The following is a 21,401-nucleotide window of genomic DNA, read 5'->3' on the forward strand; positions in this document are numbered from 1 at the left end:
CAGAAAGTATATAAGTTTTGGCGAAAACATACCTATATATCATAATTTGCACAGCCACTGCCAAATGTGCATTACAGATGTGTTAGCTTACAGGAGTTATAACAAAGAGGCAGAACATGCGCTTAATACTGGCCACTCATTATTCATTTAACTAACAGCATCACTGCCAAACAAAGCCAAGGGAAAAATACAGTATTTCTACATTTTCCACAAAATAAGCATAGCAGATCAAGTATTTTTACATCAATATTATCCCTCATTTCAGACAATCAGAATAACAACATTTCTCAAATTTCCACTAGAGAGGAACTATTTCCAAAACAATCCTCTTTTTTTAAGGGACCACGGAATAACAAACAATGATTTTTCAGCATTTATGATGTGTCAGCCAATAACTCAGGAGCACTGGGGCGTGAGCCTGCTTCCCTCACAGATGAGTGTCGGTGAACGTGGTGTGTTCTTTCGTGACCGAGCTGAAACCTTTGATAGCATTCATCAGGTCCTCTTCATCCACATACTGGAAAAGAAGCCAATCATCAGTGGTTACAATCTTGGCTACACAGAGTAGCTGCTGTCAATGGATATTTCTATCACTTTGATTTAAAAGGTACTTAGTATTTATTAAAGGCTTGAAAACCTGTGCTCAACACTGACAGAGTTCTTGCCTTAAATTTATGCTATTGAAAGAATCACATCACAAAGCACACATGAACTATAGACTAACCCAAAAATGTATGTGATTTGATTTCATTAACCTTTCTAAGTCTCAGTTTTCCTCTTCTGTGTAGTGGGGAGATCACACAACATATCTATATGAACAGGTGGCTTGCCAAGTACTAGCACCTCAAAAACTCTTATTGAATCCCTTTGCCCACTGCCTATTACTAGTACTGTAAAAACCAAGTAGAAATGACAACATCAGTAGTTACAGATTGGAGTTGTGTAGTCAGATGATCTTTTTAAGATCCCAACTCTAGGGATACAATACTTCTTAGCTATGTGTCCCTTGGGTAAATTGTTACTGTCTCTGTTCCTCAGTTCCTTCTGTAAAAATAATGATGACAATAGAACCTACCTCATAGAGTTATGAAGATTAAGGGATGTAATCAATCCAAGCTCATGTTGTGTTATGTTAAAATATCAAATTGCCAATTTCCATGTTAAATACAATTGGCAATTATTCATATTTCAAAAAATGATTAATAAAATGCTTAAATAATTGTCATTGAAAAAGTTTAGAACTAAAATGGAATCTAAGAATTTAATAGTTATAAAAACATCAAGCAGGCTTATGATTTTTAAACATACATTATATATACATATAATTATATATAAAATTCTAAACATCCATGAAAGACTGTACATTTTCATTTTTGATGGTGACAGGGTACTTGGAGCCAAATATTTCCTTTTGTTATTTGCCATTAGTCAAGAAGGGCTTTGTGGCAGTCAACTTTTCAGTGAAAGCAAAGTGAGAACTTGGGAGAGAGATGAGTGGGAGGCTAAGGGCTAAAGAAGCCAGCGGTTAAAAGAAGTAGAGATGAATAATTCAGCCTCAGAGGAAAATACAGAGCAGCTAAATTCCTAGTTGGCTGTCTACTTATGAGCCAGTTCATGGGACTGGTTCTCCAACAGACATCTAGATAGACAGCATAATGACAAAGTTTGGTGGCTGGTAAAAATTCTAGCGTTTAAGCCATCTTAGCCACTAGGAGGTTAGATAATGACACAGTTACCTTTGAAAGAGTCAGAGATTTGTACCCAGTGGACTGAAATTATGCAAAAAAGAGGCTCATAAATAGTAACAATGTAATTTATCATGATCTTTCTGAGTTTCTTGAAAAGGAATCATTTTAACCTGTTAAGAAAACACTCTTGGGGCCAGCGCTATGGCTCAGCGGGTTAAAGTGCTGGCCTGAAGCGCCAGCATCCCATATGGGCACTGGTTCTAGTCCCGGCTGCTCCTCTTCCCATCCAGCTCTCTGCTGTGGCCTGGGAAAGCAGTGGAAGATGGCCCAAGTCCTTGGGCCCCTGCACCTGTATGCGAGACCTGGAAGAAGCTCCTGGCTTCTGACTTCAGATCGGCACAGCTCTGGCCATTGCAGCCATCTGGGGAGTGAACCAATGGATGGAAGATCTCTCTCTCTGTCTCTGCCTCTCTCTGTAACTCTGTCTTTAAAATAAAGAAAATAAATCTAAAGAAAGAAAGAAAGAAAGAAAGAAAGAAAGAAAGAAAGAAAGAAAGAAAGAAAGAAAGAAAGAAACTCTCTCCACTCAAGAAAAGCAACCTTGGAGTCATTGCTGACACCAACTCGTGTTTCCATAGGACACATCTGCAGTCTTTACCAAACTTGCATGATGTTGGCAAAATGCTTGACCGTTGTGTAGGGCTCACTGTTTCTAAGCTACATAAACTTTCTCTGGAAAGCGTCAACTAAGCATAAAGGTTGCTTAGAATTCCATCAGCCTATATGAGTTTCCATACTTAAGTGGTCACTTGAAGTCTGTCAAAAAGATGGAATCGACTTTTACCAGAATCAGTTCAAAAGTTAACTTTCATACAGGATTAACGCTGAGGACTTATTCTGACTTCTGATTGTTGGATGTGAATTTTGCTTTGTTTCTGAAAATTGTCACCTGCGGTTCTATTCTGGTCTGGTCATCCCTGTGGTGGTGGTTAATAATCCAAGCACCTGTATCCTTCCTTATGATATGAGCCCCTGAGACTAACTTTCAATTCTGAATGACCTACCCTCTGAATCACGATTCCATTCTTGTAAATATTAATAAATGTTAAGCACCGTTTGTTCAAAAAATACTCTTTTCTTCTCCAACAGTAAATCAGTTGTGGGGGGGGAGGGAAATGCACTTTTTTTTCTTTTTTTAGTAAAACAGGTACTTGTATTTCATGCCTTGTTTTAGGCTAGTTCGAATGTTTCCAGTCCCCTTCTGCCTCAGGTTATTGAAGCATATCCCACCTTGCTTTGTTAATTCATCTATCTGTTTTCTGAGCTTCTGCCATATGTGTGCCAGAACCAGGCAAGGTTTCAGGCAACTGTAGTATTAAACAAGTCCATTCCAACAGTACCGGGTGAGTGAGCGCCCAGAGGGACACACCAAGTGCCACAGGGCGGCACTGAATGAAATGCAGGACGTTTCCTGCCATGGCTTTATCCATATCCCCCTGGGATAGTGCATCACGGATCCGCAATAGGAAATCAACTTACCAGTCCACTGCTGTGGCCCATGATGGTTTCCCAGAGCGAGTCATCGATCACGACTTTCTTGTCCTGAAGGTCCAGGAGCTGGCTGACGCTGCGGTGGAGAGAGCCCTGGGAACAGGTTCGGCTGACTTGGCTTTGACTGGGGATCCGCAGTACAGACAAGCTGCGGTTGCTCCGGATACTCACAGGGGTCCCCGACTGGGGAATTTTGGTATCAGCTAATCCCTGAAAAGAAAGTTCCTCCTGGTGATTAACAGAGAAAACGGACTTGAACTATGACAGAGAACTACTGTGTCTCACACACGGTCGACAGAGAGCATGACTGAAGTTCTACAAAACTTAATGTCTGTGCACTTGTGAACACTCTAGCCTTGGACTCTTGGTGAGGGTGAGCTGATGCATCGACACGTGTGTCAGAGCTCCTGCCCTGGTGCTCTGGCTATCGTTTCTTGGAGGCGGGAGTGGGGGCGATACTTGCTGCTGTGCCAAAGATGTAGTGAGGGGTGCAGGCTGGTCAACAAGTTACTCTCGTCTTGTGAATCAGCATTTCCCAGAGCAGTCAAAGGGAACAGCTACAGAGTTCTTTCCTGGGTGCCCAATAGGTTGGCATGGTCTGTCTTTCACTTTAGAAACCCTGGATATCTGTGGGGAAATGGATACTTCCCTCCATCATCCCTTGTTATAAGGATTCCAGCCTCCAGTTGAAATTAGGTCTTATTTTAACATTAACATCAGAAAGATGAGGTGGGTGTTGTGGTGCAGCAGGTTAAGCTGCTGCTGGGATGCCCCCGTTCCATATCTGAGTATCAGTTAAAGTCCTGGCTGTTCTGCTCCCAGTGCAGTTTCTTGTGAAAGAATTCTGGGAGGCAGCAGGCGATGACGCAACTGCTTGGATCCTGTCACCCATGTGGGAGACCTGGATGGAGTTTGAGGTCCGGGTTTCAACATGGCCCAGTCCTGGCTGTTAAAAGTATTGAGAAGTGAACAAATGGATGGAAGATACTCCCTCCCCCTGCTCAGCCTTTCAAGTAAATAAGAATAAATTTTTTTTTTAGAAAACTTTTATTTAAAAAATGAAATCCGGTCATTTGCAACAAAATGGAGGAATCTGGAAAACATCGTGCTGAGTGAAATAAGCCAGTCCCAGGGGGACAAATATCATATGTTCTCCCTGATCAGTGACAACTAACTGAGCACTTAAAAGGAAACCTGTTGAAGTGAAATGGACACTGAGAAACAATGACTTGATCAGCCCTTGTCTTGACTGTTAAGGAACAACTTACTATTTTCTTCCTTTTAGTATTTTTTTTATTCTACTTGATACCATTGGTTGAACTCTTTAACTAACACACAATTATTCTTAGGTGTTTAAATTTAACTGAAAAGTGATCACTGTTAAATATAAGAGTGGGAATAAGAGAGGGAAGAGATGTACAATTTAGCACATGCTCAATCGGACTTACCCCTAATGATTCCACTGGGATCTCATTCACAGAGATCTTTCATTTAGGGTGGTTTTTTTTTTTTTTTTTTTTTTTTTTTTTTTTTTTTTTTTTTGCCAGAGTGTCTTGGCTTTCCATGCCTGCAATACTCTCATGGGCTTTTTAGCCAGGTCTGAATGCCTTAAGGGCTGATTCCGAGGCCAGAGTGCTATTTAGGACATCTGCCATTCTATGAGTCTGCTGTGTATCCCGCCTCCTATGTTGGATCGTTCTCTCATTTTTAATTCTATCAGTTAGTATTAGCAGACACTAGTCTTGTTTATGTGATCCCTTTGACTCTTAGACCTATCAGTATGATCAATTATGAACTGAAATTGATCACTTTGACTAGTGAGATGGCATTGAAGAGTAAACTTTTTAAAAAATCAGAAAGATAAAATCACTCCTTGATTTGAACCTAGAATGTGCTATGTGATAGAATGTAGCTCTCGGAATGTCTGAAGGTTCTGATTCTGCAGCTCCAGGCAATGCAAACCTCCCCATTTTCACTAGGCAGTCCACATGCATGCAAAAGCTCATGCATTCATGCAGCACACAGAGGTACCTCAACGTGCATGGTGTAACTTTTTAGGGTGACGTTGCTTGACACATCAGATATATCAGCCACAGAATCAAACTGAGAATAAAAGGGGGGCTGTCAGTTCATGTCTGAAACACTTTTAAATAAATTCTTTGTACTTTTCCAATTACAGCATAATTATTCTCATACTTTAAAATTTTAAAACCCTAACCCTAACCCTTAACCCTATATATATATATATATATATATATCTGTTTGTATATGTAATATAAACATAAAAGCAGGATACATAAATGACATAAGTAGATGATAGATAATAGAACACTTTTGCAAGTAAAACTTACATGGTTTGGGGAAACTAATTGCTTAGTAGTCTAAGGTGAGTACCAGTGGTATTATTTATTTAGTATTACAGGAGAATGAAAGGATCTTCCAATCATAACTGAACTGCAAGTAAAACCTGCACTTGAACTTAACTGTGGAGTAGTGTACAGGGTGACTGTGAAAAACGTTCATAAAATACAAAATACTCTTGTGTTCCCTTTTGCCCATGCTCACAATTTGTTGTTCAGAGGGGAGCCTTAAATCCTTTGGCCAGGTAGTGTGTGATGTTCCAGGGGTCCCTCACCTGTTCAGAGGGCTGGGGTGCTTCGGGTTCACAGCAGCACTGTAACCAGAGCCTGACAGGTGAGAGGCACAGTGATCTTGAGGTGCGGTAGATTAGTGTCTCACTGAGCCACCCAAGGGAAAAGAAAGCCGGTGTGGGGGAACTGAGCAGCTGGATCCAGCTCGTCCCTGTGTAGACCCTGCCCCTTGACGCTGAGTAGATCAGGAGCCTGTGGTCACCAACAGAGATGCTTCATCTGTTGGCCTAATGCAAACCAGGCTCCTACAGCCTGCCCGATTTCTTCTTGTGGTCTCCAACTTTATAAGAGCAACTTGGCTTTAAAATATTTTTAAACAACAACAGAAGAAGACGTCAATACATTTTCTCTACTGGGTAAGATCAAACTGAGAGTCAATGGATTCTGGGGAAAACTGCCCACTGGTCTGGTCCACCCCAGCTTTCACCGCTGCCAACCTGCACCTCCCAGGCTTGGGAGGGGCAGTCTCACTGCAGAGAGAAGCCAGTGCTCTGGGCCAAGAGCGCCCAGCAGCCATTCCTTCTCCTCCTTACCCCTCACTCAGTCTTGCCATGCAGCAAGAGCTGGTCTTTTGGGGGTCACCCTGGTTTTCCGTGACGGTAAAGGCTGTAAAGGAGACAGGTGCACCAGTCCTTTTGTCTACTTGTCCCAGGAGTCTCTGTCTGCCCTATACCCTTTCAGCACTGTAGCATCTAATCAGTGGCCACACCCCACCCCAAACCTGTTTCTATTGGCGTTCAAGCTGTACACACTGCTTACAAGGCATGGTATTGAATTTTTAATTCACTACATGGCATCACTCAAATCCCCATGGATATCAGACTTGCTGAAATGCTGGCTAAAATGGTAGAGTCTTGAGTTTCTTTTCAGACCTGTAGGTACCGCAACTATGTGATCCTGATGCAGAGAGTTCAGGGCCCTCCCTTGGACAAAACAAAGCTTAACAAGACTCATTAAAACCCGATGATGGGTTACATCCAGAATAACATCCCAGTTCCACAGAAAGGCTGCGTTGTTTCTTGATTTCTAAGTTAACCACATACAGAAGATGCAACCATCCTCATCAGGATTATGATGCATGGGCACCTGCCTAGAGGGAGGCGGTCAGGGGACAGGGCAGGAAGATTTAGCACCAGTGAGTTCTGGACACTATTGGCGTGTGGCTAAGTTTTTTCTGGAACCATGCTCCATGCTACAAAGTAGATGTTCCCAGCAGTGCTTGGGAAGGTACCTTCCACTTTCTGCATGCACTCAACAGGACCTGGAGGTCAGTGGACTCATCAGCCAGGCTAAACAAATGTCCCCTGCTGTCTTCACACATCCATGGCTTCCCTCCAGCAGCCCAGCAGCCTTTGCTTAAGAGCTTGGTCTCTTCAAAGAAAGTTACCCTTCAACAAGGGGTGATTTGGAAGTATCTGCTCTTCCCTGAGCTTCTCATGTCTGTGCACTGAACAGGAGCAAAAGGGAGCTCATGGCTGGAACAGACCATTCAGTATTCACCTCTTCAAGAAAGACCTTTGTGGAGTACCTATCATGAGCCAGCACTGCTGTAGCTGCTGGGACACAAGAGTCAATGGCCCACAAGATCCCTGCCCTCAGGGAGCTTATATTCTGTATCAGAAGAGTCAAATGTATCTGACATAGTGTCATGTGGTGGTAAGTGCTTTGGAATAAAACAAAATGTGGGTTCAAGGACTAGGGAATTGTATTTCACATAGCAGGGGAGGTGGCATTGATGTAAAGATTGAGCAAAGCTGAAGTGTGAGCCCAAGTGGGCAGAAGTAGCAAAGGCCCTATAAGAGGAGCTGTTTGATGGGCTGAAGGGGGGAGAAGGCTCATGGGAGTGAGGGGGTGGGCAGGGAAGAAGAGTGGCTGCACAATGAGCTCAGGTCCAGGCTGTGCAGGCTTTGCCACCTCACCACCCCCAAGTCAGTACCCCATTGCCTGGTCCACCACGCCACAGAGCATGGCCCTCAGAGGATGTCTGCACTACATGTGGCCACCAGCTCACTCAGACCTCTGTGCACAACAGAAAAAAGATACTCCCCTCAGGTAGATGCAGCCCCTGGGGTACACAGCTAGAGCAGCAGACTGGTGCCTGGTAAGTATTAGAAACTGGAGCCTTGGGGAAGGCATTTGGTGTAGCAGCTAAGACACTGCATGGGACATCCACATCCCATGTCAGAGAGCTTGGGTTTAAACCTTGGCTCTGCCCCGATTCCAGGTCCCTGCTAGTGTGCATCGTGGAAGGCAGTGGATGATGGCTCAAGGACTTAGGTTCCTAAGTACTTGAATGGTAGACACAGATTCAGTTCTCAAACCCTGGTTTTAGTCTGGCCCAGATCTGGATGTTGTGGGTGTTTGGGAAGTAAACCAATATATGGAACAGCTATTTGGAAAAAATAAATAAATAAAAGGACAAAAGGGAAGAAGGGAGGGAGGGAAGGAAGGATGGAAGAGAAATCATAGCATTTTCTCCTTCAGGTAGACACAGCTGCAAGTCAGTGTACCATGGAATCCAGTCACCTTTTACCCCTCCAAAAGTGCCCTGTGTAAGCTCCTTCCTGTACCACTCCAGCTGGGGTCCCCACCCTGACCTTTGCCTGATCTCCTGTCTTGGGAACAGGTTGTGTGGAGCTATCAGGAGCTGTTTGTCCCACAGTGAGGGCCCCTACTGGAACCAGAATTCTCTGGATGACTCATCCTGGGCAGTGATGGTTTCTAGAGCTTCCCAGGTAGATCTAACGCACAGCCAAAGTGGAGAAAGCTCCAGTAGGGTTAGCTTCCCTTACTGCCTGCATGTAGTCACACAGAACCATCATCTACTTCCTTGTTGCTAACATTATGGAAATATTTCCCTTAAAGAAAAACGAGTCCAGTTGGCAGGTATCGTAGACATGGCCTCAAACAACCAAATGTAGGTCCAGAATATTTTATAAAAAGCTTTGTTCCTTTGTCATCATCATTATTCCTTAAATAATACAGGCATACAATTGTTTTAAGCATTGCAAGCAATCTAGGGAAGATTGACGTCTACAGGAGGATGCAGGTGGTTATATGCAAATAGTAAGCCATTGTGTATAAAGGGCATGAGCATACAGGGATTTGGGTATCAGAAGGCGGTGCTTGAACCAATGTCCCTCAAATACCAGGCAACAACTAGGACTCAACCTGGTGACCAGGACACGGGGCCATGCCTTTACCGACATACCATGTGGGGTTCGCCCGGTGGGTAGACACTCAGTGCAGACATCCTTTTCTGAACAGGCACCAAGGGGGGTCTCTCTCTGATGTATGGTTCTCTGTGGATCTTCCTTTGCAGTATCAGGGACAGAAAAATGGCCAACAATATCAAGCCCAGCACCGCCATGAGCACAATGAACCACAGCTCACTGTAGAACTCTGTGACTTTGCTCTCCGAGCCTCTCTTTTCTCCGGGAGTTGTGAGAACCAGGCCTGCAAAATCCAGAGAAAGCAAAGGGAAACATTATCAGGCCAGAAAGTGACTGTGTAATGTCTGTTGTTTGGGAATGAATTGGGAGGGAGTTGAAAGCAGTTTGTCTCGTGGTCACTGCTGGCGCTTGAGTGCAGGCTGGGGTAATGGGGCAGTGTTTTGCTGGGTTGGAACAAGAAGCTTCCAGACCTCACTGGCACTCTTGGCCTTGCTATTCAGGGTGCTCATCATCACTGCCGTGGCAAGTCCTGGGAAAGACGACAGTCTCCACTGTCATCTTCGGTTGTTTAGGAACAATTTTTTTTTTAAAGGTTTGTTTATTTATTTGAAAGGCAGAGTTACAGAGAGGCAGAGCAGAGGCAGAGAGAGAGAGAGAGAGAGAGAGAGAGAGGTCTTCCATCTGCTGATTCACTCCCCAGATGGCTGCAACGGATGGAGCTGTACCCATCTGAAGCCAGGAGCCAGGAGCTTTCTCAGGGTCTCTCACGTGGGTGTAGAGGTGCAAGCACTTGGGCCATCTTCAACTGCTTTTCCAGGCCATAGAGCAGCTGGGACTTGAACCAGTGTCCATATGGGATTCTGACAGTGCAGGCAGCAGCTTTACCCACTATGCCATAGTGCCGGCCCCCAGAAGCAATGTTTAAAAGGGGTTCCAAGGTTGCCTGTTTCATACCATGTGCCCTGGGAGCAAAGTCCTTTCTTGTGCAGTGGGCTGTCCTACAGGACAGGAGCCCTTAATGTGACTGCTACATAGTCACATACATGGCTAATACTGTGGATATCCTAAGTCCCTCATTTCACATCACAGCTTTGTTTGTGAGATGATTTGTGCAAACTGGATTTTGAATCATTAGATATCTGTTTCCATTGCATTAACAGCCTTAATTGTTAACGTTCACTAACAAGGGGCCTTTATATTTCTTGTCCCATGGCCTCTGTAGACAACAAAGAGCTCTGCAAACCTTCACTCGAGTGTGCTGGGAGAGCTGTGCATGGAAATTCTTCAGCAATGGGATGGCTTACCCTGGATTTGCATCCTTGTGTGGCAAGCTGATGAGATTCTCAGCACATGAGACTCATGCAAGTAGCTCCCATTTTATGAGCTTTTACCTGCTCTGAGCCAGGCCCTATGCGAAGGACTTCCCAGGCATGAAGAAAAGGCAGTGGCAGGATTGTGGAGTCTCTCAGATGTGGGGGATGCTGGAACAAGCCAGGGCAGGTAGGAAAAGTCTTAAAGGGGTCACTGTGGAACAGCACATGCCATCAGCTGGACAAACAGTGTTTAAGGGGTCTGGAAGCTCAGCTTCTGCCCACATGCTAGGTGCAGCCAGGGAAAAACCTGTGGGTCTGACTCAGCTGCTACCCAGGCTGGCACAGAGCCATGAGCCAGAGAGCTGCCCATTGAAAGCAAATGCAGAGGCAGAAGGACAGATAGATGCAGTCCCAAATGCCTGCTCTCTCAGCACACAATCCTTCCCCTTTCCAGCACCTCAAGACATTCACACTCGGGGAAAGGGTTCAATGGAAAGAGTTCAGAAATGGGGTGAAGCTATTTCAGGAAGGGGAAACGGTGACTGAAACTAAACCCTGACCTGGGAGGGGAGGACTACTTTTTGGTAGCCCTAATATTCTACTCAGATCAGCTCTGTGGAAAAAAAGGAAAACAAGCACTGACTCACTGGGCCTCTGCGTCCTCATCTCCAAAAGGAAAGGTTGGAGTTCAAGCTCTGATTAGCTCCAGAGTAGGTCAGACTGTCCTACGTTAAGAATCAGTGTTGTTCACTTCAAAACAAACAAGGGGTGGGCGTTGGACCTAGCTGTCAAGATGCCTGTGTTCCATACAGAGGACCTGGGGGTGGAATCTGCCTTCATGTCCTCACTCTAGCCCCCCTGCTAATGCCAGCTCAAGATACTGCCTTCCTCTACCCATGTGGGAGATCTGGAGTGAGTCTCTGCTCCTGGCTGCAGCCCCCGTTGGGGGCTGGTGCAGCCACGAGGGGAGAAAACCTGCCAATGGAGGTCGCTCACTCTCTGTTTCTCACATAGATGAAGAAATGTTAAAAACACAAGCAAAAAGCTTAGGGTTACGTTTCCTCTGTGGCTGACGCAGGGCAGGAACTCTGAAAACTGATGCAGTGGGCCCAGTAGGCCCCTTGCTCAGAAACGCACAGGAGAGCAGAGGGCAGGCCTGCTCCAGAGAGCAGCAAGGGCAACAGCCCTAGGAACAGTGAGGGGGAAGCGAGCGCACTGCCGCTTTCCTGCTTGGAGGCTGCCTTCAGGCAAAGAGCAGGAGCATTTTGAAAGGGGTATTACAAAAATTAAAACTGACGATGGCTGTCAGGTGGGCAGCACACCTTGGAACGTGCACGGTCCTCAGCGTCCCTCCCCTCTGCTCTGCCCAGGGCCCAGCCTCCAGACAGGACAGCCACTTTTCACAGTTGGCTCCTCTGCCACGGAACCTCAGTTCCTACTCATGAGGCCACCGGGGATTTCTCCTCTTTCAGGAAGTGCTTGAAATCAGGGTGGGGTTTCTGCATCCTTTTGAAGCCCTGTTCACCTTCAGGGACCCCACCACGCATCCAGTGGGAGGTTCATGGTCAGGGGTTGGACTCCAGTGGCTGAGCCTCCATGCTGGAGAAAAGCCCAGTGCACAGCTGGAGCCAGAGTGGGCCCCTCGCTGACGGCTGTAGGAGGAGGTATTGTTCAGTGTGTGGCTCTGGGCCCCTGTGTCAGGACCGCCAGGCTCCCTGATCCGAAACCTCTGCCTGGGGACTAGGAAACTGTATGACAAACAAGCGCATTGAGGAGATTCTGAGCCTTCCCTAAATTGGAGGAAGATCGCTACAAGGTCCTGGGTGAGGAGACAATTGGAAAAGCAGGCCTGGGGCAGGCATTTGGCACACTGGTTAAGATACTGCTTATGAAGCTCTCCTCTCAGATTGCAGCGCTTGGGTTGGAGTCCTGGCTCCGCTTCTGATTCCAGCTTCCTGCGAGTCGGCACCTTGGGAGGTAGCAGGTGATGGTTCAAGTTCTTGGGTCCCTGCCACCACATGGAAGACCCAGATTGTGTTCTGGGCTCCTGACTTCAGTCTGGCCCAGCCCTAGACTACTGTGGGCATTTAGGGAGTGAACCAAGAGATGGAAGATTCTCTCTCTTTCTCTTTGACTTTCAAATAAAATGAAAATAAATAACAAAACAAATAAATACAATTGATGAAGGATTATGTTAAAGGTTAAAAAAGAAAAAGGGAAATTAACAACCATGTCAAGTTCTCATCCTAGCAACACACTGTGTAGCATTCCATGGTGAGTTTCTGTGCCCCTCAGAGCTCCGTTCACCCACTTGCATAAACACTGCAGCACCAAAGAGCTCCAGGGAGTCTTTCCTATCTCACCCAGCTGCTGTCAAATAAAATCGGATGCATGATGTGTGGGGAATTCTGTTGGTTCTAAGAACTTTTATATGGCATTCAAACAGGTAAACTCAGGAAACATGGGGTAGTAGTTTATTATTTTTACACATTGAAGCTTTTCTTGATAACCGTATGTATGTTTCAGAATTTTAGGACATGTTTCCTTTTCAAAAGCATTGTATATAAATGGGATATAGCATTATTTTCTGGAATTTAAAATAGGGTATCAGAGGGCTGGTGCTATGAGGTAGCAAGTAAAGCTGCTGCCTGCAGTGCCGGCATCTCATATGGGTGCTGGTTTGAGTCCCGGCTGCTCTACATCCAATCCAGCTGTTTGCTCTGGCCTGCGAAATCAGTAGAAGATGGCCCAAGTCCATGGGGCTCTGCACCCACGTGGGAGACCTGGAGGAGGCTCCTGGCTCATGGCATCAGATCAACCAACTCGAGCCATTGCGGCCATTTGGGGAGTGAACAGGAGATGGAAGACCTCTCTCTCTCTCCCTCCTTCCCTCACTCACTCCCTTCCTCCCTCTCTACCTCTGCCTCTCAAATAAATAAATAAATCTTTTTTAAAAAATAAGGTATCAGTCCCAAATCTGTTCTAGTGGCAAAGATTTGGCATTTCCCTAATGTGCTTCTGAAATAGTAAAGTATCGCGGATAGAACTCAATTTAAAGATGCTTCCTAAAAATTACAGTTCATCTCTTCAGCTGAATTATTCAGTATTAACAAATAAGCATAACCTTTTATGGCAGATACAAACTAGAAGTGCCCCTCATTTACCACTGTAGGCTCTGAGTCCAGACTGTTATCACAGTATGATCGACACAAATCGGCAGAGCATCTTCTCCCTTCTGCTGACCCCTTTTTCATTTAACTTCCTCTAGAAATCAACTTTTTCTGTACACAAAGTCATACAGCGCCATCCTGACAGGATATTTGGTTAGAAGAGTTTAGCCAGCTCCCTGTGGCCTCCCTCTATCTACTGTCTGATGAGTTGGCATCTTAAGAGTGGATTCCAGCTCCTTACGTAATGCAAGTTCCAGTTAGTCTTACTACAGTTCCTTCCATAATCTATGCTACTATATCGGCACAAGCACATACACACAAACCCATGTATGGGTCTTGAGAAGAACGAGTTTAGAGCTGCACTAAAGGTAATACAAGTATGAGTTAGAAGCTTACCAAATCCAGTAGATGTATCATATTGGATCATTGGTGTCTTAACGCTTCCTTCATCTGTAGTGCAGGTGACCTGGAAAAAGAAAGCTGAACAACAGGAACAACTGGTAAAGGACTTGGGCATTCGGTACTTATAAACAGGGGACCTACTTTCAAAACAGCATTAAAAATTCTGTAAATAGGATTCCAGATCAAGATGTTAGGATTTTACCAAATACGAAAACTCATTGCTCATTAAAAATTGTCAGAAAAAAGCTACAACTAATATAACTAATAACATGTCTGTAGTAATAATAAAGAGAGCACTTATATAGTAAAGGAAATAATTCACACACAAATTAGGTCTTACTTTGCATATGGTCTAAATTTGTCCTTTAAAACTGACTGACACATGGACCTTCCATCGAGTGATCAGTTTCTTACTGCATAGGAGAGCTCCAAAGGGATGTTGGAAGGTACATGGTCTGAATTCCTTTTTCAATAGCCAGGACCTGGAGGGAAGTGGCTCTTGAAAAACCACACAGATGGTTGGAGGCCTGGCCAGGTAGAGCCTGGATCTTCCAATTGTCAGACCATCTTCCCATTGCAACAAGCTGCCAGGTGACCAAGGACTGTGACCATGAAAATGGGCAGCCGATTTGTGCTGAGACTTATTGTTAAGTTCCAAATACTCACAGGTGAAATGCTGGCGCATTTACTTCTACCCTTTGCCAAAATAAATAGTATTTTCAAGTAAACTGAAAAATGCCCACTAATTAATTCAGCATATAATTTCAGATTGCTTAAAATGGCTGATGAATTCAATGTATAGTCTAGATTGCTTAAAATGGCTGGGTATCTATTGGTCCTGTGACCACACTACTTACTAGAAAATACTTAACATGAGTGAAAATTTTCCTCATTTCAATTGAAAGGAACATGTAATTAATCAGGGAGAAGAAGTCTGGTCTTGTGGGTGGGAGAAGGCTCTCCTTTCAGAAGCTGATATTGAGGGACACCTATTTCCTCTGATGGTTGGATAAGGTCTGTGTCTTACTGGGTGAGGGGCTCTGTTTGGAGCTGGGGATTGAGCAAGATCCTGGAAGTCCCTACCAGAGTGTTATTTTAAGATACTCATTGATTGTGTGGGTGCCACTTCTCTCAGAGCCACCATCTGCCCTTGGATCTTGGTCTTGTCCCTTCCTGGGGACAGCTTGGTCAGCTGGAGGCGGCCCTTGTCTCTGGCTCCACTTTGAGACTGTAGGGTAGCAAGCCGCTCATGGGAAGGAAGACCTTGTTTACTCTGAGTAGTAACTTTTCCACGGGAAGTGGCCACTTAAACCAAGACATTTTCACCATGCACACCTCCTGATCAACTTTCAGATTTATTGTCTCAACTTTCAGATTTATTGACAAGCCACAGAGGCCCTTTCACACGAGAAATGTGAATGAGAAACTAACTTTTGTCCGCTGTCCTTGGTATGTACAGGGTGGTGTCCACGCCGCTGTACACACGCTGGCCTCCATCGGTTAACACATACTCCCTCAGCGGGCCATGCAGAAGGAAGGTGCCGCTCCAGTTCACCCACACCATAGACAGATTGCTCTCCACCGAGAATGGGGCTCGGTACTGAGGCACTGTTGGGAGAAAGTTGTGTGTTTTCATTATGGTAAAACTGCTCAGTGGGTGCACATATGTGCTTTTCTGGAAATTCATATGAACCAAACCAAACCAAACTAAAGCAAAACCCCAAACCCCCATGCTGTTGGACACCTTCACTTTGCCCTAAGTGTTACAACACAACCAGGATTGGCAATGAGAATTTTTGTGAAATGCTTTTTCAGCAATTTTGCACCTGCTTTCCGAAAGAAAAAAAAATCAATAGAGTGGTGTTTTATAAATAAAACTATTAACATAAAGTAGAGCTGCTCACTGACATAACCCTGGAGCTCATATTTTATTGCATTTTCCCTCTTTTTAACAGGAAAACTATCCTTAACACTATTAACTACAGTAGATAGCTATTTTTCATATCGAAGCAATATTTATTGCTACAAGCCCCAAAGACTAGATGAAGTTAATGTTGTTGTTTTTTTTTTTCCCAAACCAAACTACTTAGATGGTGAATTATGTCCTTTTGGCACCCATTTATTTTTAAAGCTTTTTCTTGAACTGTTTGTTTTCTAAGATAGTTAAAAAGCCTTGCAAACAGCAATTTGGGTATAATAATTCATTGCCCCAACTAATCAATCAACAGCATAGTACGTTAGTACATAATCAAGCTCAGGTCCCCTAAATATTATATCAGATATAGAACAACTCTGCATGTCTCTTACCAATATGTTCCCTTCTCATTTGCAACTCCTTAATAAAACAAAGGAAAACCAAAATTCTTAGCTGAGACTCCTCATTAAATGGAATTACTGGAGAAACAAGTGAAGGGATCCCACATCATCTTGTCAAGTCAGAAGAGATTTATTTCATGAGATCTCATTTTCTCCAAAATAATCAATACATTTGTAAAAGCATTAAGATCCATCTAAACACCCAGTGGGCTTTTAAGACAGGAGTAAGTGGTAAGAATAAATTGAATATCACTTTCTTCTTTTAAAAAATAATAAATTCATCTGTTGCTTATGTTGGGACATGTAACAAAGAGTAATTATGCTTTTCCAATCATAAGATTCAACCATAAGAACATATTTGATTTGTATCTTTTGAAATAAGACATTTTCATAGAAGCATAAAAATAAATTTCTGTAAATACAGAATCAGGAGTTAGCAAGCATTTAAATTTCTCTGCTTTCTTTTTTAAAATATTTTTTTATTTATTTGAAAGAGTTACAGAGAGAGGTAAATACAGAAAAAGGTCCTCTATCCGCTGGCTCACTCCCCAATTGGCCACAATGGCCGGAGCTTCGCCCATCTGAAGCCAGGAGCCAGGAGCTTCTTTCGGTCTCCCATGTGAGTGCCAGGGCCTAAGGACTTGGGCCATCTTCCACTGCTTTCCCAGGCCATAGCAGAGAGCTGGATTGGAAGTGAAACAACCGGGACTAGAACCTTTGCCCATATGGGATGCTGGTGCTTCAGGCCAGGGCTTTAAGCCACTGCACCACAGTGCTGTCCCCTCTCTGCTTCCTAACACTAATCCTGCCTAATATCACAATGAAATTCATTTCTGTTTTTGTTTATGGCTTCCCTCTAACATCTTCCTTTAATTTCCCATAGAATATAAAGTAGGTTTCCACTCCTCCTATATAACATAAGAGTGCAAGTAAGAGAAAGCTTGTAAATAGCAAGAAAAATAGGAGTCTTGGAGAATCTGGAGAACTTCCTGAGGAAGAAGTAAGCAATCAAAATAATCAAGAATAAGGGAGTGATGTGACCTCGCTTCAGGGTGCTGAGAAAATGGGAAGAGCTATTGTGCCCCTGGCACTTGGCAAACCTGATCGCATTTAATCCTCAAAGCAATCCAGTAAGGATGGGTTCAGGGAGGACAAAGGTCTTGCCTCATTTCAGAGGCTGGTAGGAGACCAAAGGCCTGCACCAAGGCCTGCTTATCGCTGACGGCAGAGTTGCTGTGTCACAGTCAGTGTACATTCATCTAAACGAGCACAATTTAGCAGCCAATCTTGTGGCATAGCAGGTCAAACTGCCACCTGCGATGCCAGCATCCCATATGAGCACCAGCTGTAGTCTCTGCAGCTCCACTTCGGATTCAGCTCCCAGCTGGGAAAGCAGCAGAAGATGGGACGACGCTTGGGCTTGTGCCACCCACACGGGAGACCTGGCTAGAGTTCCTGGCTCTGGGTTTTGCCAGGATCCTCCTAGTCTTCTGGGGAGTAAACCAGTGGATGGAAGATCTTTCTCTGTCTCTTTCTCTGTAACTCTGCCTTTCAAATAAATAAATAAATCCTTTTAAAAAAGGTAATACTCAAAATTTACAACTTTTTTTGTAATTTCACTACATTTTACTATCATCCATGCCCTTAAGCTTATTTACACTTATTGTATCTAGATGCTGGAGATATGTGATACGTGACTACCCTGGTCTTCCCCACCCCTTGCTTAGTGCCACCTTGCTGTTAACCTGAAATCAGCAATGCAGGGGCTATTTACACCATGGGTATTGGCAGGCACTTTAGATCAGGACGTTATTTTCTCAAGGAAGGCCAGTGGTGGCCCACACACGTCACTTCTGCTCTTCCACTGAAGAAGGGGTAATTCAGGCAGAGGGGCCAGGAGGTGTTGCTACTGCTTTTCCAGACCCGCTGCTGAGTAGTCATGTGATCACCTCCACAGAACACTGCAGAGGTTTCTAAATTATCTCTGGCTTGTCTGCTCTGCTCCCACCTTCTCTCTTCCAGGGTACATACTGAGTGATAAATAGCTTAGTGACGGGAGTCTGGCCTTGAGCTGAAGCAGCTCCCATCCTGTATCAGAGTGCCTGACATCAACTTCCAATCTCAGCTTCTGACCTAGATTCCTGATAATGGACCCTGGGAGGCAGCAGGTTATGGCATAAGTACCTGGATTCCTGCCACCTATGTGGGAGACCAGGATTGGGTTCCCAGCACCTGGCTTCAGTCTGGCCCAGCCCTGGGCATCTGGGAGTGAACCAGCAGATAGGAGTGTCCTTTTCCCCTCAAATATTTTTTGAAAAATTTCTTTTTTAATTTTTTAAATAATTTTTAAAATTTATTTAGTAAATATAAATTTGCAAAGTACAGTTATGGATTACAATGGCTTTCCCCCCCATAATTTCCCTCCCACTTGCACCCCTCCCCTCTCCTGCTCCCTCTCCCATTCCATTCACATCAGGATTCATTTTCAATTGTCTTTATATACAGAAGATTGATTTAGTATATATTAAGTAAATATTTCATCAGTTTGTACCCACACAGAAACACAAAGTGTAAAATACTGTTTCAGTACTAGTTATAGCATTACTTCACATTGGACAACACATTAAGGACAGATCCCACATGAGAAGTAAGTACACAGTGACTCCTGTTGTTGACGTAACAATTTGACACTCTTATTTATGGCGTCAGTAATCTCCCTAGGCTCCAGTCATGAGTTGCCAAGGCTATGGAAGTTCTCTCCTCCCTTCAGAGAAAGGTACCTCCTTCTTTGATGGCCCCGTTCTTTTTGTTCTAGTACTATTGGTTGAACTCTGTAATTAACACACAATTATTCTTAGGTGTTTAAATTTTAACTGAAAAGTGATCCCTGTTAAATATAAGAGTGGGAATAAGAGAGGGAGGAGATGTACAATTTGGGACATGCTCAGTCGGACTTGCCCCAAATGGTGGAGTTAGAAATGTGCCAGGGGATTCCAATACAATCCCATCAAGGTTGCATGTACCAATGCCATCTCACTAGTCCATTTGATCAATTTCAGTTCTCAATTGATCATACTGATAGGTCTAAGAGTCAAAGGGATCACACAAACAAGACTAGTGTCTGCTAATACTAACTGATAGAATCAAAAAGGAAGAGAACAATCCATCATGGGAAGCGGGATACACAGCAGACTCATAGAAAAATTTCTTAAAGTGCTATGCAAGGTATTTTAAAAAGCCTTTTTATAATTGGCCATTGCTTGTATTTTTTTCATATCTGTGGATCCAATAGTGAGAATAAGGGATCCTTTTCTCATTAAGTGATTGTCTAACTGTTAGTGACTTCAGTTTTTAAAGAACAGAGAAGAAATAAATCTTAAATAAATTTATATAAGAAATTTTAAATAATATAATAAATTATATATTAATTATATTATTTATTATATAATAAATTATTTATTATTTGTTATTTCAGCATAGGAAAAACAGTTATCTGACAGAAGCTGAGCTTTATGACTAAAAAGAGAATTGGTTATAACCCATAAACCTCATATACCTGTTCTCTGGCCTTCTGGAAAATGCCCACAAAAAAAACCCCAGAAATAATTAACAAAAGCAGCTTATGAATGTATTGTGAAGGGAATTAAAAAATTAACCAGTAGACATTATGAACCATTGCAATTTGCTTTGATTATAGTATGGGAGACAGAGAGTACTGCTTGAATAGTGCCATCCACAAACAGGAGAGGGTTCATATGTACTCACTCATTCATTAAACATTTGGGGAGCCTCATATGCTGTGCCTGGAGTGGACCCAGCCAAGAGAAAGTGAGAAGCCAAGACTACAGGGGAATGATGGTTGAGGGGAAAGACGGAAGCTCCGTTAGGAGCCTGTCACCTTTAGCTGGCTGTAAGACCAGAGGAAGGTGTACAATAGGAGGCTGGGGGCAGGGGTCTGCATTTCAGAGCACAGAACGTGGGTGGGAGATGACCCTTTGGGGCTCAGCCTTGGGAACTGAAGCGTTGGGATAAATGAACCGACTTGAAGAGGGTGGAGAGAAGAATGCAAAGAAGGGAAGTGGAGAGGAAAGACTGGCACAGGAAGCTAGGATTGTAGGTTGAAGAACTTGGGATCAAACAGCAAGCTGCTTTAAAATGAATATTCAAAGAGGAAGGAAATTAGGAGTTTGTCATAGAAATGAGGCTAACATCACTTTTCAAAATATTATTTATTTGAGAGGCACAGAAAGAGACCCGGTAGAGACAGGAAGCGGCAGCTGTCATCTATAATTCACTCTCCAAATGCCCTCAATTGCTGGCCCTGAAGTCAGGAACCAGCTTTCTCAAGTGGGTATCAGGAGCTCAGTTGCTTGCACCATCTCTGCTGTCCCCCATGCTCTGCATCGGCAGGGAAGCTGGAATCAGGAGTGGGAGCTGGGGATCAAGCATAGGCACCCCAGTTTGGGACAGAGGTATCCCAATCCTTGTCATAACCACTAGGCCAAATGTCCATCTCGAGAAAATCACTTTACAAAAAAGGATTGAAGGTTCAACTGCATTGAATGATCCTGAGACGTCAATGACGGTGAGTACTGGAGAAAAATGCCTACCCGATTTGTCAATAGGGAGGTCAAGGGCACAAATAGGAAGAGATTTTCATCCAGTGGTGAGGAAGTTAGGGTGCACATGGGAAGACAGAAAATGGGCAAGGCACACATAGACTACTCTCTAGGCAAGTTTTGCTGTGAAGGAGGAGAGAACACAACAGGCAATAACTGTGCATGTTCGCTTTAAGGTCAAACAGAACCAACTTTGAATCTAAGTAGGACACGCTGAAGGTAAGGAGAGCCAAAGGTGACTGTACTGAAGGGTGTGGTATCTACAGTCCAGAAAGCAGGTGTATTTCGTATTTTACACAGAAAGTACCAGGATTACCCTTTCTTGTGGCAGGTATAGGTTTGTTTGTCTGGGTGGGAAGGGAAGAAAATTACTGATTTCTGACTCTTCTTTTTTCTGATGAATTACAAAGTAAGGAATTTGTGAAGAATAAATGCTGAGGTGGGTAGGCTTGATTGAGGGCATGCGGGGAGACAGGGTGAGAGGTAGGAGGGTGGAGTGGTTTGTCTTTATTTTTAGA

General features: G+C 44.0%; 1 protein-coding gene across 1 annotated transcript in view; it reads right to left on the reverse strand.

Annotated features, from left to right (window-relative positions):
* Positions 1-299: 299 nt before the first annotated feature.
* Positions 300-21,401, reverse strand: part of USH2A (usherin) — an 870,853-nt gene continuing 849,751 nt past the window's right edge. The window contains exons 69-73 of the mRNA XM_089312189.1: positions 15,380-15,556; positions 13,943-14,026; positions 9,102-9,346; positions 3,228-3,449; positions 300-517 (exon numbers count right to left, since the gene is read on the reverse strand). Coding sequence (XP_089168315.1) covers positions 428-517; positions 3,228-3,449; positions 9,102-9,346; positions 13,943-14,026; positions 15,380-15,556 — 818 coding nt within the window. The 3' untranslated portion in view covers positions 300-427. The remainder of the gene's footprint in view (positions 518-3,227; positions 3,450-9,101; positions 9,347-13,942; positions 14,027-15,379; positions 15,557-21,401) is intronic.

The sequence above is a fragment of the Oryctolagus cuniculus genome, chromosome 13, assembly GCF_051225735.1.
Source record: "Oryctolagus cuniculus isolate XC-2025 breed Fujian yellow rabbit chromosome 13, ASM5122573v1, whole genome shotgun sequence".
Classification (NCBI taxonomy): domain Eukaryota; kingdom Metazoa; phylum Chordata; class Mammalia; order Lagomorpha; family Leporidae; genus Oryctolagus; species Oryctolagus cuniculus.